General features: G+C 32.9%; 1 protein-coding gene across 1 annotated transcript in view; it reads left to right on the top strand.

The window, feature by feature from the left end:
• The window catches only part of CALCRL (calcitonin receptor like receptor), an 83996-nt gene extending 68643 nt beyond the window's left edge, over positions 1–15353 (top strand). The window contains exons 10-15 of the mRNA XM_037523681.2: positions 811–964; positions 2107–2167; positions 2249–2315; positions 6564–6782; positions 6910–6951; positions 11052–15353. Coding sequence (XP_037379578.1) covers positions 811–964; positions 2107–2167; positions 2249–2315; positions 6564–6782; positions 6910–6951; positions 11052–11267 — 759 coding nt within the window. The 3' untranslated portion in view covers positions 11268–15353. The remainder of the gene's footprint in view (positions 1–810; positions 965–2106; positions 2168–2248; positions 2316–6563; positions 6783–6909; positions 6952–11051) is intronic.
• Positions 15354–18735: the final 3382 nt, after the last annotated feature.

Raw genomic sequence — 18735 nt, 5'->3', positions numbered from 1 at the left:
TAAGCATTTGGACTGGTAGCACATAAAGGCAAGACTTACCAAACATCTGATTTTTTGTGAATTTTAAAATTATTAAAATAATTATATTTTTCCAACAGAACACAACAATCAAGTTCAAGATGACATATTTAAAATAGATAACAATCGTTGTAAAGTCATTCACATGTGATTCTTTTAAATTATACTTTCATGATAACTAGAACACATTAACAAAATATACAGGGCCTCCCTAGTAGTGTAGTGCAGGGGTTAAAGACACAGCATTATCAAGCTATCACCAGCCACTGCAGCTCCAGTTAGGTTCCCCGCCCCGCGGCCAGAGAGCTAATCCACATGGCACAGGAGACCATTCCTGTCTAGCCCGCTGCTCCCTTCAGCAGTGAATTTCAGTAGATCTGCCTGTTCTGCTCCCCACTCTGTCTCTGGTGAATCCTCTCACCCCCCACACCTCTGGTCTACACCCCAGTTCTTATATGCATAAATAAATAGATGTTAAAAAAAAGGAAAATACACAACCACTAAATCCAGTATAAAATGAATTTACACATTTCCCAGAAGGGTTACCTTTATAAATCTTTGGAGTCCATGGTTGAAATCTTCTGAGGCAACATTAGATGAGAATGAATGTGTTCTTTTATGGTATTTCATGAGTCTGAATTGTAAGTGTATACAAATTTTTTGAAGAGAAAAAATTCCAGGGGTGTGTGTGTGTGTGTGTATCAGATATATATTTCTGATCTAAACTAGACTATTATTTTATGTGTGAATTTATTCATGACTAACTATGATTATTTCCTCTTTTTCTCACAGGTTAGTTGTAAAGTATCACAGTTCATTCATCTTTACCTGATGGGCTGTAACTACTTTTGGATGCTTTGTGAAGGCATTTACCTGCACACACTCATTGTGGTGGCTGTGTTTGCAGAGAAGCAACACCTGAAGTGGTATTACTTTCTTGGATGGGGTAAGTGCCATTCATTACTCATGTCTACTGATTCATCTTAGTAAGAAAGCTTTTGGAGGACACAGAGTTGCTTTGTAATAAAATATACTTATTAATCATTTTAAAATAATATCAGGTGATTAATCATTCCTTAGTGCTGTAAGTTGAAACAAAGTATCAATGACACATTGTTCTCAGTAATCATGGGTCAATTAATAATACAATCTTTCTACTTAAATTTTCCAATGTATGTTTTGGCTGAATATGTAATGACTACAGCAGTAGAATCAGAATCATGAATTAGGGGTATAGTCTGCACTATTCAGAATCTTCTTTTTCCTCATGTGAAAAATAAGGGTATTGGCTTAACCAGCTGTGAAGTTTCATTCTAAAAAGTATTTTAAGATGTTGTTATTTTATCATAAGCTTGTAGAGATCAGTAATTGAATGAAGGCATGCAAAAGACCTATTTCTTTCCACAAAGCATGCATTGATGTGCTTCTATCACATTTAAAAACATAACTGGAATAATGCAAAATATAAAATGCTAAAAATGAGTTCAATATAACTAGTTTCCAGAAATGGAACTAAAGTTATACTTGTCTATATATCCATTCAGATAATAGACAAAGCTTGGTAGAGGTATGTATATACACATATATTCTTTTATACATTTGGGTTAGCTTTATAAATTTTTTTCTTCATTTCCTGTTTGAAAGATCTGATTTAGAATGCTCAAACCATGCAATATTTCTGATCCATAAAATACTCTCTTCACTTTTTCATATAGTCTGTTTCAACTTCATCCCATTTGTGATTATCTACAAAATATTGGCCAATCCTACTTCACAATGTATAATTCCTGTTTTTTTTTATCTAAGCCATAGGGGTTAGCTAGCCCATTCATGACTTAGGCCCTGTAGTAACTGAATCAAAATGACTTATACTAGAAGAAAACATATACACACATACAACACAAACCTGAAAATATAAATACTCAACAATCTACCTATTCAGTTTGACTACACAGTTAGTATTTATTTACTAAACATAATGACCAGTTATTTTTGCTCCTAGAGTATCTGTGATTTCATATTTCATGACATATTTTACACTTATAGAAAAGGTCATCTATTTATTTTCTTTGTCTTTGATATTTACAGGATTTCCACTGATTCCTGCTTGCATACATGCTATTGCTAGATGTTTGTACTACAATGACAAGTAAGATAATCTCTCTTGAAGATTTTGATTTGAATCATGTAAAACAAAACTCTTTAATTTCCTTGTTTTTTCTCCCCCTAGCTGCTGGATCAGTTCTGATACCCACCTCCTCTACATTATCCATGGCCCAATTTGTGCAGCTCTATTGGTATGTATTTCTCATTCATTAGTTGTTTACATTTCATTTTTAGTTCATGAATCATGTGGCTTGTGTTATCCTTTAGGATCCCCATGGGGGAATCACTGGTGAACACAATGATGATGTACTCAGTATTTAATTGAAAAGGGTTTAATGCCAGTTATATTTGAGATAAAGGTATTAATTCATACAGTATGGCAAGGCACCAGGGACCAGCAGTGGCAAGGCATGACCATGGCTGGATCCAAAGTGGGAACAGGACAGTGTTGCTGGAATTGAGTGAGCAACTAGAAGGGTCACCCAACAGGAACCCGAAGTCAAGGACCAAAGCCACTGCCCAAACCACAGACTAGCAGGGGAAAATAAGGGGAAAGAAAACTTCTCATCCTTCCCATGTTCTGATGTCTTTGGTTTTTCCCATTGGCCATACACAGCAAATGTTAGAGGCAAGAATGTCTGGGAGTTCAGCCTCCTGGGGCAGAGAGCAAACAAGAGTATGGGTGGCATGCGAAACACAAAAAAAATCTACCTGCTCATGTTGGCAATAAAGTAATGTTCCAATAATTTAAAAAAATAGTATCTTCTTAAACTGGTGCTTTTTATTATAATGGTCACCATGCTTATTATTATAATGGTGCACTTAATACAAGTGCACCAATTGGACAATTTTAAGTGTAACTGCATGGCAAGAACAGTCACATTCAATACTTTTATTTAATCATTTGAATGGGGAAATGAATTAATTCAAATTAACATATTTTCTCTCATGGAACATTAGAGGTCAGAATTCAATTCAAGTCTCTAAGATTGTGATTATAGCTGATATTAAATTATAAATATGAAAACACGAAGGTGGGATGCTTCTCAGCCAAAATTCAAAGTTACCTGAGCCTTATTTTTACTCTTCTTTTTGACAAATATTCTATTATTTTACTGTTAGCTTTGATTTACTATATGCTTATGTTAGAACACTGTTCAATCCATGCTTAGGTATATTATGAAGTCATTCTCAAAAGTGTCATACTGAAGAGAATAAATTCTGAAGGTGACTTCCTGAGTCTGAACTCTTCTTTCACTTCTCATTTGTTGTGTAATTCTAGTGCTTCGGGTTACTCATTTATAAAATACAGGATGTAAAAAAGGGGATTTTTAATTTTTTTTAACAAAGGAATTAAATGAGTTAAAACATAAAAAATACTTAGCCTGGTGTGTGTAAAGCACACAGCAAGTATCAAATTTCTGATTTGTGCCTGGCCACAAATTTGAGACAGCAAGTTAAAAATAGCAACACATGGAATTTAATAGATGTTCTATGGAAATTTTAATATATCTTCATGTAGATGCTAGTGCAAATTTCAGAGGCAGGAGCATTCCTTCCTCTTGCTTCCAGGATAGTAGGGAAATGTGTGACACATTGTTTAATCTGAAGGCGGTCTATCTTACTCTGGCTTGTCCTCTAAGTGCCAGCATTAAATCTAGCTCCACCACTGCTGGCTGTGTATCTTAGGGCAAGATCTGTTTTGTTTTGCTTTAAAAGTTTCTGCACATTTTTTTTTTCTCATTTGTGACTATGGAATAGTAAGAATAAGAATCTCATGGTACACTATAAGCATTAAATGAGATATATCCTGTTATTCAATTAAAATAGTGGCTAGAATATAATAGTCTTGAAAAAATGCTTTGAAAAGTTTCTTCACTTGTAATTTCTACATGATATCATGACTCTGTTCTGAGAAGAGTGCAAAGAAATTAAGATACGTTCTTTGAGCCACCAAGAAGCGTACAGAAAAAATACAAGGCAAAATTTTATCACAAGAGATATGACTCTGCAGAAGGGCATTTGATTCAAACACCATTGGCAGAGTGGTTCAAGAAATGGGCAAAAGCACCTTACAAATGGAAAAAATGTAACAGCAACTAATGCAATCCTTGGAAAAGCCTGTTCACATCTACTCTGGCAGGGAAGAATAAATGATACAATTAGGGTAAAATATAAAATAGGAATATAGTCCATTCACACTGCTCAGGGAGAAAGAAGCGGAAATCCATACTATTTGCATAAAACTTTTTCCATATGATGACCTGAAAAAATACCAGGATTACAAGGATATATTGTACTGCTCTTATTTAAGCTCTAGGGCTCCTCACTGGTCTTGGCCAATTCCACCATTTTGGGAAGGGCTGTAGCAATCGTTTACATCGTCACATGATTTTGCACAAATTTTATAAATATTTCAACAGCAATCAGCTTCTTTCCACTCAGACTTCCTCTGTCACATTTCCCCTTGTGCAGGCTAGTATTGAAGTAACTAGAGTATTTTTGAGGTCCTGCAAAGGGGAAATTAAGAAGAGGTATATTTTATTTGAGCTTAATGAGACATGTTTCAGTCACTTCAGTGCAAAGTGAGTGCTGGCTGTTCTGGTGTGTGGAGGGTTTCTACTGTCCTTGTTCTGGTTCACATTGCTTCTTTCATGATCCTAGGGGAGTGTTTGATATGAAAATGTATTGTTGTGCTTATCAGATTTGTGAACTTTATAGCTCTTAGAGAAGAAATAAATTTTTTCATTTCTAACTAGTGCACTAAGATGGATGAGATTCAGATAGAGTCATCAGATTAAAATTTTTATTCTATTTTTATTTAAAATTAAGTATTTGCAAATAAGTAGGTGTGAGTTTCTAGCTTGATGTTTTAAATCAGTCTTGCCATTTGAAGACAGCTTTGCATTTAATTATTTTCATATAATGGTGATCTAAATTACATTTCTATTTTTTATGGTTTTTTCACACTAGGATTATACTATACTCTATGTTTCAAATGTACAAACAGATAAAAGGGCATTATCTTTTCTTCTATAGACTGTGTAGTTTCCATTGAATGCAAACTAAAATAGCAAACAATCATGAATGCTGAGGAAGGGAATATGGTCGGATGGGTGGTGGAATAACAGCTGATATGTTGATTTGTCACACTTCATTGTTACACCTGTTGAAATAGCTTATTCTGTTTTTGTCCAGCACAGACATTCCTGTGTCTGTAATATGTTATTTTACATAGATGTATTTCCATCAGGATAATAATAACCTGTATATTTCTGAAGCATATACTGCACTGAATCCTCTATGAATAGTAGCAGAGTATTTATGCCTTTCTTTTTATAACAAATGCCTTAAATCAGCAAGTGTATATTTGTGAATTTTTTCTGTATTAAAATGAAATAATACCATCATTTGCATAATTTATTAAGGTGTGTGAATATAAATTATATATTAACTTACAGTTAAAATTTTTTGATTATTAAACAAAGCACACATGGTGGAAGTTAGGGTAGGAAAACAAGGAAAAAAATACCATTTAGCTGCTAAGGGGTTCATCTGTTAATGACCATAATGCTCTGGACAGTATAAAGAATGGATATAGAGAAAATGACAACTGTGAAAGATAATGACTTGGGTGAAGATAAGAAAGAGAGAAAGTAGTAAACAGTGGCAGTAAGAAAGAAATGAATATTTCAGCAGAACTGTTTCCTGAGGCACTTAGTTATATCTACACTTCAATTTTGAAGTTTTGTGTCTTCCATTCAGAGAATGTTTTCCATTTGGGAAAGCTGTTATCACACAGTCAATGTGTAATTAGAGAAAGCATTTAACAGAAGACCCTGTGAAGCACCAAAATTGTTTCATCTCTGGATGACCTGAATTGAATATCAATTGGTTCAAATATGTGACTCAGTCACTCATAAGGATAAAGAGGATTACAGTATTATCTTGGGAAATTGTGAGGAATATTCTTATAAAAAGAAACACAGGAAGGATATACAAAATGGGAGAAAATGGTTATTATTACATTATAAATGTTTACAAGTATGTTGCGTGGATATACAGAGGAGACACTTCCAACTGTTAACACTTGTTATAAACAATTCTTTCCTTCTTTGAGTTTGAAAATATCCAAGACTTTAGTTTAGAGACCATGAAAAATGAATGATATGAAGCTGAAATTAACACTCAGTTGAAAATGTTCCACAGTAGCTCTACCACCACTTTATTTTTCTAATCTTAAATCCATTAAAATGGATGTATTTATCAAATTACTCAATCATAATTCCAGAAATATAAATTAATATCTTACATAAATATTCATTTAAAATATCCGTGTATATGAGAAAATCTTAAGATTTTTTTTAATTAAATACTTTTCAATAATGCTTCTTTACTTCAATATGAACTCATTTTCATAAGCCCTTTCTTTCTTATAGGTGAATCTTTTCTTCCTGCTAAATATTGTACGTGTTCTCATCACCAAATTAAAAGTTACTCACCAAGCAGAATCCAATCTCTACATGAAAGCTGTAAGGGCTACACTTATCCTGGTGCCATTATTGGGCATTGAATTTGTGCTTATTCCTTGGCGACCTGAAGGAAGGATTGCAGAGGAGGTATATGACTACATCATGCACATCCTCATGCACTATCAGGTATGGTGCTTTTGGCATTAAAGTTATATACAGCTATGGTTTTACTTTTGACTATATATGTAGCAAGTTGGTTATAAATAATGGGTCTTTCCATTTGGAATGAGATAAATCTATTTTTCTTTTACAGGGTCTTTTGGTTTCTACAATTTTCTGCTTCTTTAATGGAGAGGTATGGTGCTTCATTTTATTCCTTTTACCATTTTATATTTACTAAATGGATTTTCCTTTAAGAAATGAGACAGAAATATATATATACCTTGAAATAACTATTTCAAAATTCATTTCTATCAGAAAGAAGATACATAGAATCTCTTTTATAGATCCAACTCTCCAACCAAAAGCCCAGGTCATATTGCAGTTCAAGGATAGAGCACATCAGTCACTCTTCAAAATATTCCATTAGTGACTTTTATTCAACCAATCTTTTGATCTAACTTTTGAATAATCCCTTTAATTCTGGGCTTTGTCCTAGGTACAGTGTCAGGCATCCTTTACCTCATAGAACATACACTCTATTACAAAATATAGTTGGCCCGTTTTCATCCTCTCCAAATTTTTTTTTTTTTGGTCCCAGGGGTGAGGGATGCTGGCCTATAATGTGGTCTTTAAAAACAGCTTCTTGGTGGATAGTAAAGGATATAAGTGGAGTAAATTCTCTGTTTTACAGGGTGTATATAGAGTCATTTAGGAAACTTAGGAAAATAGAATGTTCTAGCTCATAACATGACAATGTGCTCTTAACTATTTCAAGATTTTTATCCAAGACTTTCCTAATTGGAAAGTTTCAGGCATTTCATAAACCAGTATCTAATTGCTTCTACATATCAACAGTGCTATATAGTTCAGTGGTTTGAGCTACACCGATTTTAGCTCTTTGTGCTTTTAATCTACTTGATAAATTTTAACCTGAGGCTTTTAGCAAAATGCAACAAAGTTTAGAAATCCTGACAGAAACTGAATGGACTGGGACACTTGGTAACAGCAAAGCATATCACAGATTTTCATATGGGAAACATCTGGAAACAGTTGGTATAACTTTATAAGAACCATTCCAATAAACAAGTCAATTTGAAAATCATATACATGCCATGAAAAATTATAAAATGTTGCTTTCCCATATTTGAATAATATTTTGCTTTTTTCTCATAACATATATTAAAATTTCATGTTTAATTTTTAATTAAAATATAAATATATTTAGCTTTAAATATGGACATATTTATTTGTAATGGGACATAGCACTGTCACATGTCAGCAGAAAGTTTTTCCTGTTTTAATGGGTGTTTTATGATTTTTCTGTTGGAAGGAGGACAAGAGAGGCCATCTCCCAGACATCAATGAGAAGTATAGGCAGATCGTAATTAGGAATAATTGATAAATCACTTGTTTTGATAATCACACTCAATAGCAGTTAGTATGTACCACCAAGGATTTATTATTGTCATAATTGAATTAGACAATCCTAAATACAGTCTACATAGGATTTTGTCATTAAATATTGATGAGACAACATGCCTATGAACAAGGGTCAACATGAATAGTGCAGTTGGGCATCTCAGAGCAGACTGGATTTTTATAAAGGCAGTTTTTAAGTGTACAAACTTTCAGCACTAGCAAAATATTTTGTGATAAGAGACAGTGTTGAATTAAGGCATTGACATGGCAATACATTTAAATTCCAAAGATGCTACTTTGCCCCTGGCTGTAATATTCCTGGAAAATGCTATGGAACTCCCAGAATCTCGGTGTCTACTTGTATTAAAAGGAAATAAAAGCAAGTTCCTTATGCAAGACTCACAAGGATTAATGTAAACATGAAACGTAAAGATTTTGCATTCCTTGATAGACACTCAGTATATTATAGATTTTGATTCCATTTGTCAAATGACTTTTCAAAAAAATACATGTGCAAGTGGAAACACTAATCATGTTGGACTAAGATCGCAAATAGGCCCTCTCCTTAGAAAGAGTGCCCAAGGATTATCTAAGCTAAAGTTTAGCACTTTTCTTTATCTTATAAGAAAAAGAGACACAGACTTTGATCTTCTGCCATGTCCTAAAATTGAGAAAATTTTGGCAGATGGATATTACAATAATACAAAATCTTTGAGCCAAGTCATTGCCAAATCCTTCATCTCCTCACATCTCCAGTACTCACCCCTATTTTTTAATCTCTCAAGATAGAATCCTTGTTTTTGTATGATTCACTTCTCATGTTAAGAAATACGATGATCCCTCCTTTTTGTCTCTTTGGCTCTTAGTTTTTCCCACTCTCATAAGATGAAGACAGTTGCCAAATTAATTTTCTGTGTTTCCAACTATGTCATGTACTTCTTAAAAATCGTTTGCTCAGACTATGTTTCTTTCTTGCTTTCTGCATTACATCAAACATCTTGCCTTTAGCTTAATATTTCTATTTATTTAATCTCACATTTTATTTATTTTAATTTTAAGCCAAACTCTTTCTATTTGCATTTCTCACTAGTTAAATAACTGTGGCTTGACAAGTGCTCAGGTCATTTTCATCCTATCCACTCAGACAGAAATATTCACTGTTAACATAAGCTGGAAACTTTACTCATCAGAAGGGGACCTCCCTAGTCACATGGATATAATTAACAACTCAGAGTAGAAATTATTATAAAGTGAAAAAAATTGTTGTAAATAACTGAACTCACATTCTACAATGAGAACTAGGTAATTGGTTTATATGTAGCTCTACTATGTATCTTTTAATTGATTTAGGCTGAGAAGTCTAGCATTGGTTCCTTATCAAACCAAGGTTGTAATGTTATTGAAAATATTCTAAACAGTTGGCCTCACTATTTATGTAACAGTCATGTAAAATAATGAAAGACATTGTCATAGTTTTAATAACACCTGGCTGGCTTCCCTTTCCATGGTGACTGAATCAAGTTTAATATGATTTCTATACATGATCATTTAATAATAATTTCTGTACATGATTGCACTGAGCAAAAAACTGAAGAATTCTGTATAATCAATAGCAGAAAGTTAAGTATTGCATGAATATGTTATAATACATGAATTACTGAAAAATTGCTTTCAGATGTTTATCCTTCCTTTGGAAAAAAACTAAAGGGTCAAAGAGCAGTAGAGTGTAGAAGACAGTTCAAAACTATACATGCTTTATAAAGATATAGATCAGGGATAGGGATGTAGTTAATACATTTATAACCTAGAAGAAGATTGCCCCAAACCAGTCTTTTTACTCATTAGACACTAAGAAATGTGATGTGGTCAAGTTGGAGATGTTTTTGAATTTCTTATTTGCATTTACTAATTCAGTATGAAGAAAATCACCTTTGAGTTTTATAGCAATGAAAATCATGAACTACATATAGGCAACCTAACCTGGGTCTCTATTCTCAGAGAGAAAGGAAGTGATAAACTTCAAATTCATTAAGCAGAGGAGGTCCAAGAAAAAAAAATGTGTAGTGGTGAAATTTCTGACATTATTTTTCATATTAAGTTTTCCATTTGTTTAATCTGGGTAGTAAGTTCATGCAAACAAAAGTCATGCTCTTTTATTTCCCAGAATATAGCACAATCTGGGCTTTTAGTAACCACTCAGCAAAAAGTTGTTGCTGCTACTGCTATGATGATGGTGATTATTTACACTTCCTTTATCCTTAACTTCTTTTTCTTTTCTCTCTTTCTGTAAACTTTCATTAATTATCTTCTGTTTCTTTAATAAAGATATTAATGTATATCTAAATAAATTTTGTAGGTGGGGGATCTGGATTAAGTATTTGACAATTAGATATTCACACACATTTTTAAAGCTTCAAAACTAAGGCATGGAGGGCCTCTCTGGTAGCCTAAGGGTTACACCGAAAAGGCCGGAAGTTCAATTCCCAGCCAGGGAGCTAACCCACATATGGAGTAGCAGACCTCTCCTGTCTCATCTAATTTACCTGTTCTGCTCCCCACCCTGTCTCTGGTGAATCCTCTAACACCCCGCATCTCTGGCCTGCATCCTAGTTCTTACAAAAATAAATAAAAATTAAAAAAAAAAACCTAAGACATGGAAAGTAAAATATTAATGGATTCCAAAAGTAAAGAAGAATTAAGTGATCTTTATGAGGTAAAGTTAGTTTACACTATCTAAACAAAGCATTATGCATTACTTAACAATTCTTTAAAAAATCTTCTATACATAGCTTATTTTTTATGGTACTATTAAACATAATATTTTCATCTCAATTAATGGACTGATTTTGTCCTTTTTTTCTTTTCAATTGATAGGTTCAAGCAATCCTGAGAAGAAACTGGAATCAATACAGAATCCAATTTGGAAACAGCTTTTCCCACTCAGATGCTCTTCGCAGTGCATCTTACACAGTGTCAACAATCAGTGATGGTACAGGTTATAGTCATGACTGTCCTAGTGAACACTTAAATGGAAAAAGCATCCATGATGTTGAAAATGTAGTCTTAAAGCTAGAAAAGTTATATGATTGATAAAAGTGGGCACATTGATTAACTGTTTGCCACTCCTAACTCAAAGGCTTGAATCCATGACTTTACAGCCAGAAGACTTCAGTATTAAATGCATTTCTTGAATGATACAAGGAAAACTCTCAGACAAACTCATATAGTATTGACAAATGTTTAACAGACAACTCTACAGGGGAAAATATCCATTTGTAATGTTTACCAGTTTCTCTGATATAAATACTACTACCATGGCTGATTTCAAGTTACCAACTTGACATCACCTAATGAGGAATTGAAAAAAGATGATCTCGATCAATACTTATAGGTCAGTTTAAGCCACTTGCAGCCACAGCATGAATTCACAAAATAAGACTGTAAAGATTCATATACATATTAGGCAGGATTCAACTCCTAAAGTTGCTCAAAGAGACCTAGCTAGACCTTCTGACTCAGAGGGAAAATTAGCTTGACCTTTTTCCCCTCAGAAAGTACCCCAGTCCTTTTTGTATTCACCCTTTCAAATGGATGAGATAGAGAGAGAATTAGTTTTGCTGGCTCATTCTCTTCTCCCCAGGAAAAAAAAAAAAACTTAGTAGAATGCCTATTAACTACTCATTTGCTGATACATCACAGTTATATCTGGTGTTATATCCATTTTTGAGATGATGACTAGTTGTATGATATGCAATTCTACTTTAGTATCATTAGGGAGACATCTTGGTTGATACCCCAAACACCTTGTCATCTATTTTTCCATCTTACTACACAAATAGGTGGAATCAGTTTCCCTATATCTGTAAATAGAACCTTTGTCCCTTCCATTTCTACTGTGTAGACAAATTAGCAATTATTTTACATGAAGGAAATCAATGAAGGATTTCTTATTTTCTTGGAAGCTTGTAAAAAAGTGTTGTGAAAAATGAGCTTGTAAATATGTTATTCTATTTTATAGTCTCAAATCCATGCGATCTAGGTAAGCTTTTTAAAAAAAAAAAACAAATACACAATGTCACGATGTATGCACGTTAATATCTGATACTGTGTCTGGGCAGATTTTATAACAAAATAGAGTCTGGAATTCTATATTTGGTAAATATTTTAAAGACAACCAGATGCCAGCATCAGAAACTTGAGAAATAAGAGAACAGAAATATCTATGATGAGAAATGAAATATTTATTTAAAAACTCAAGGCCATTATTTTATTGAATATATTAGCTTAGGTGACTCATACCTTAATAATAGGTAGGTTTGACAATGAACTTGTATTCTAATTCAGAAAATTTAAATGACTCCTACTGTAATAAATGCCAATACACTACTCACATAGTTTTTACCTAATTAAAAACACTACTTTTCCGACACATATGAAGATACATGATTTTGGAAATGTTCCAGCTTATTTTTAAAAATTAGAGGAATACTATATATCATATACAATGCTTTAATATTTTAATAAATCTACTGTATGTGATAATACAAATCAGAGAGACTTGAATATATCATTAAGGATGTCAGAATGGTTATCAAATATATTAAGATGGAAGAAATTCCGAAGATAAATTGACTTTGAAATGGGATTACATTTCCTTAATAATCGTTTCTACTGGAATTTTTGAAAAAATAAAAGTGTTTTTAATTAGTAAATTTTGGGAGACAAATTATGTATTTGTGTTCTTACAGTAGGTCAATCTACTTATAATGGATTAAACTAATGACTTAGTCATTATAGGTTGTTTCTAGTCAAAGAGGATGAGAAATTAAGTCATTTGAAATTGTCCAGGAAAATTATGTAAGTTAGTAGGAATTAACATATTAAATGGCTTGGTCAATACATTTATATTTTATAATTTATATATCTACTTGTAAAGTTTTTTTAAGTTGGTTTAAAATTTATGGATTTCATAGCAAATGGTCATACCAAGGAACACAGGCTGTTCTGGACTTTCTAATATCTAAATTATACAAAAATTCCTTTAAATACACTCACCTCACCTTTTACTTATTTATTATTCAAAGACACAAATTCAAATCTTTTGCTGACATTCACATATTTCAGAATTTTCCAGGCAACTGTCAAGTCTTAACCACATATTTCATAGACAATGTTGAATAACAGCTAGCATGGTATTAAAATTATATTTTCATTTTCAGGTGAATTTTTATGTGCTTTTGTTAAGTTTTGAACAGATTTTCTTTATGACCAGAAATCATCTATTGTACAGTCTTCGGTGTATTAGCCTATATATAATTGGTGTTAGTTTTTTGGTATCTAAAACCTGATTTTAGAAAACTCTACCTTTTAAAATGTAGTTTTGCTAATTTTCTGCAAATACTTGTGAAAATTCCATTTTAATTTTTAAAAGATATGAATCTGCTATGTTATTATCCATTTATTTAGGCAATAAATATCCATCAGGAATTTAGATTTTGTTCAAATGTAATTCAATGTGCATAGACTTTGTGGCAGCTATAGTGCTGTATTTATTGCTTAACAATTTTGTAAAATGTGAACTTATTTTAATTTTCTCTTGTTTTAATTTGCTCATAGAAGCCACCACTTCTTTTATCTGAAAAACATACATTAGATGTTCTGAGCATTAAAACAACTCATGTTATGCCTAGTTCATGTATTTCCCTATTTTTTGGCAGTATGAAAACATTAAAGTTATGAGTTAAATTTGATTTTTCACTCATATTTGCTAAAGTTCTGAATAATGTAACAAAAGCATAGTGCTTTACAGCAGTCAGTAAAACAATTCTCAGAATCAATGACTTTATTACCTTCTTTAAAGACTTCAATAAACTATTAAATCATTCCACAAATCAACATTTTAAATTTATGAATTTGTTTTTTAAGCTAAAAAATTACAAATATAAGCTTCTTCCTAAACTGAAAGGGAAGGGTAAACAGAACAGCAAAATGTGTGGGGATGTGTCTCCTTTCTCCTATTGTGTGATTTGTATTGAAGAGCAGAAAGAAAAAAAGAAAAGAAATATTTGAAGATAATTTTAAAAGAGGGCATAATTATGACTCACACAAATATTAAATGAAAACATGTTGAAGATTTTTTTCAATTCATTCATTAGTGAGAGAACCAGAATATGTCACAACCATTCAAAGGAGAATTCAAAATATAATTTGGATGAATTTAAGAAATGCCAAAATGAACTTATAAAGAGATATAAAATAGCTCTATCTTTAGGGCAGTAATCAGTTGCATTCCACTAAATAATTTTTATTTCAATAATCAAGAATAAGGAAACTTATCAGTTTATAGAATTGTAAAAATCTCAAAATAAGGAAAGGTTTAAAAACCAGAAGGGTGCACTAGAAAGGACACTGTAATAACTTGTATGTCTTATGTATAAAAAGAGAAAAAATATATGGTATACACAGGTGTACATGCACAAATATGTGTGATCTAATACATTTAATTTTTATATGACAATGGGAGCGATAAATGGTTTGAGTTGTTTATATTCCTTCTTTGAATGTTCGGTGAAACTCAGCAGTGAAAGCATCTGGACCTGACGGATATGAGTAATTTTATTACTGATTCAATTTCTTCAATTAGTACTTATCTACATTTATTTGCTTTGAGCAGTTTTAGTAGTTTGCATTTTCCCAGGAACATGTTCATTTTATCTAATTTGTTAACCATTCAGTACTGAATAATCACTAAGGTCATACACTTAACTTTTGCCTGGAGATTTTATAGGAATCTAGAATTGCATTTTTAAAAGCCTGTGTTTTTTGCCAACTTGAGACACAAATCAGATCCCAGAGAAGGTCTCTGCCAGATTTCACCAGCTCTGTCTATAAATTTGGGTGAATTACTCTTTTTTCAATTTACCTAACATCTGAGGCGATTGCTGACATGTAAGGAACTGGCTCTCTTTACTATCCATAAGCTTGGGTGGACCTATACCATAAGAACAGTCAAACTCTCTTCCCTCAAGAGACCATTATTTGTGTGTGGCAAATATGTAAATTTACTGTGGTTAGTTTATTAGTGATAACTTTCAAAAATGAAAATTCATAAGAATAATACAACTGGAAAGAAAATGTTATGTCTGTGGCAAGAAAAACAAAGGTAATAAAGTCATTCCAAAGATAATTAAACAAATTGTTATATATCTTGAGCTATAACATAATTCCGAGATGCATTTTATACCAAGAATATCAAGCAAAGAGGGCCTCCCCGGTGGCGCAGAGGTTGAGCGCTGGGTTGCGAAGCTGCCTGCAGTCTCTGTGGCACAGGTTCGATCCCCGGCTGCTCCCCGGCCACCTGAGGAGGGTCCCACATGGCGTGCAGACCTCTCCTGCTGCCCGCTGCTCCCCTCAGCAGTGTACTTCGGTCCTTCTGCCTGCTCTGCTCCCCGCTCTGGCTCTGGTGAATTCTCTCACCCTCCCGTGCTTCTGACTGTACCCAGTGCATGTATAAACAAAGCAAACAAATAAATAAATAAAAACATGCCTCTATTAAAAAAAAAAAAAGACTATCAAGCAAAGAGATTCAGTAAGTTTGGGATAAGGCTTAGTAGTATATTTTCTAAAACTTCATGGGTAAGTCTAGTATACACTCTAAATTGAGAACCCTTGGTATACAAAATATAAATTCATATCAAAGAAGGACATCTTAGGTTAAGCAATAGTTTAAAGAATAGCTGAAATTTTGACTGAAGACACTGTTGTCTAATTTCAGGCAAAGCACTGTCAGAGCACTATTAATTATAAAACAAGTTGGCAGATTTTTCATTAGTATTTACTTCAAGGTTAAAATATATTTGGAAATTGAGTACAATGACAAACTTCCAGGGACTTTCCATAAAGCATACAAATTCTGAACAGTTTATAGTCATATTTTGCCAGTAGAAATGTAACCTAAGAAAGAATAGTTGTCTTTTCTTATTTGACAACGGTTTCCTCGTAACAGTTACAATACTGAAAAACAAGACTAGTTTTTAACAGCTTTTCTGTAAGGTGAAAGAATAATCTTTGAGATTTTTGAGCCCATCTGAAAATTTTTGATAATATCTCAGGTGTAAAATATGTCCCTTTTTTTTTTAGAGAACATGATTTTTGGAAAGTCAAAATATTTATTTTTTTTTAAAAAAAAAGACATCTTGGGCCTCCCTGGTGGTGCAGCGGTTGAGCACTGGGTTGTGAGGCTGCCCAGAGACTCTGCAGCACTGGTTCTATCCCCGGGCTACTAGTTGAGGGTCTCACATGGCGCGCAGACCTCTCCTGCCACCCACTGCTCCCCTCAGCAGTGTATTGTCAGTCTGCCTGTTCTGTTTCCTGTTCTGGCTCTGGTGAATTCTCTCACCCTCCCGCGCTTCTGACTGTACCCAGTGCTTGTATAAATAAATAAATAAATCTTTTAAAAAAATTTAAAAAAAAAGACATCTTAGGAAATTTGGACATTTGATAAAATAGAGTTATGGGATCCTAAAAATATATCTGAGTATATATTTAATCAAAGAGAAAACACTTAAAAATACAAAAATAGTAGCACACTTTTAGAGAATATTTGTTATTTATAAGTGAAGAAACTATGGTCAATTTGTTTTGTTTTGTTTTCCCAAAGATACAGGCAAAGTCAACAAAAAACACATAATTAATTTGGTCAAAAAAAAAATCTTTGCTGTCTAGGAGGATTACACTGAAAGTAGAAGAATTTATTATAGGTGAGGGTATTAATCAATAAACCAAGGAACAGAGACTGAAGTCAATCAAAATCAAGCAAATTATGTTTTTTAATACATTTCATAGTTTCTTTTCAGAGTTAAGTATTATAAACTAAGAGAAATGAGTTTTTCTTTACAAGTTTTTGTCCTTTATTATGTTCTTTTGTATTTTGTACAAACAGGACCTTAAAACAGGCTTAAGGTATTAATAAGAAAGAATTGGGGCCTCCCTGGTGGCAAAGGAGTTAAGTTGCAGCACTATGAAGCTACCCCATAGCCACTGCAGCACGAGTTTTATTCCTGGCCATGGAGCTAACCCACATGGCACAGCAGACCTCCCCTGTCTCGCTCACTGCTCCCCTCAGGCGTGTATTTCAGTAGATCTGGCTGTTCTGCTTCCCACTCTGTCTCTGATGAATTCTCTCACTCCTTCCACTGCACCTCTGGCCTACACCGCAGTTCTTGTATGCATAAATAAACAAAACAAATAAATAAAGGAATCATTTTATATCAATATTCTTATTTCCAGCAACAGGGAATGTGGTCCTCATTGCTATATTCAGGTGATAAAATTAAAGAAATTCTCATCTTTGATTTCTAAAATGTTAAGTACCAATAGTTATAATCTACAGAGATAGTGCTTTGGGTCCTTAATATATCCCCAAAGTGTAAAGGACTTCATCTGGACATGAAATAAATATAAAGTAAAAGGATAAGTCTCTGGTGCTTCTATCTGTAGTTTCAACCATTCTTCTTAGTTAAAACGTGCAGCAGAAATAACCAACTTCTACTGCAGAGAATACTGAGTGAAGGTAATTGAGAACTCTGGCAAACCCAAAAACTTCAACAGATAAACAAAGACTGTGAATACATAAAAAACACCTTTCTACAGCTATACACATCTCTTTTTCATCTTTATAAAATGACAAAAATAAGCCTGATTCAAGTTATATAGTGTATCTATAATATGTAAAAGAATTAAAGAACTTAAAATTATGCTCAGTAATAGTTTCTCACATGAAAATAACCATATATCTAATGGTTATCCATTAGTTAATTTAATATCAGATCAAGGTTATAAATTACTTAAAGGTTTTATAAAGTATCTCCAAATTCTATAAAACTAGTTGAAATAAACAGTGTGAAGTAAAATGATCTGATTTAGTAGAATACATGTGCATGTTTTTCATAATCAAAAATTTTGTAGGAAAATTCTAGCTTACTGCATTGGCAAATTTGAATAAGTTTATGAAAAAACAAACCCAAGTTATATAATGCATCTTTCTGTTATCATTAATACAAATGAGAGGCTAGATAGTGGTGTTTATTGAATCAAAATTATTAAACTAGTGACATATGCCAGAGATTTACCACAATAGTACACAATTACATTCTAAGTATGTTTCTGAGTTAGTTTCCGTTAAGAATATATTGAAATATCTTACATGTATTGAGAGAAAGAGAGATAGAGACAGAGAAACAGATTAAAAGTATTAGAAACTTAATATCATTGTCTAGCAATTTTCCTTATTTTGTGGCTATTCAATTTATTTAAGCACATTTATCTTTGTAATCCAGTTAAAACAGAACCATTTAAGAGATTTTATTTTTTTTTTTTATATTTTGGGTTTTTTTTTTTTTTTAATAGAGGCATGTTTTATTTATTTATTTTATTTGTTTGTTTGTTTTGTTTATACATGCACTGGGTACAGTCAGAAGCGCGGGAGGGTGAGAGAATTCACCAGAGCCAGAGCGGGGAGCAGAGCAGGCAGAAGGAGCGAAGTACACTGCTGAGGGGA

Source organism: Talpa occidentalis, unplaced genomic scaffold (assembly GCF_014898055.3).
Source record: "Talpa occidentalis isolate TD23 unplaced genomic scaffold, MPIMG_talOcc4v2.1 talOcc4.3, whole genome shotgun sequence".
Lineage (NCBI taxonomy): Eukaryota > Metazoa > Chordata > Mammalia > Eulipotyphla > Talpidae > Talpa > Talpa occidentalis.
The sequence above is the reverse complement of the archived record's forward strand: the minus strand, read 5'-3'. Positions and strand labels throughout refer to the sequence as shown.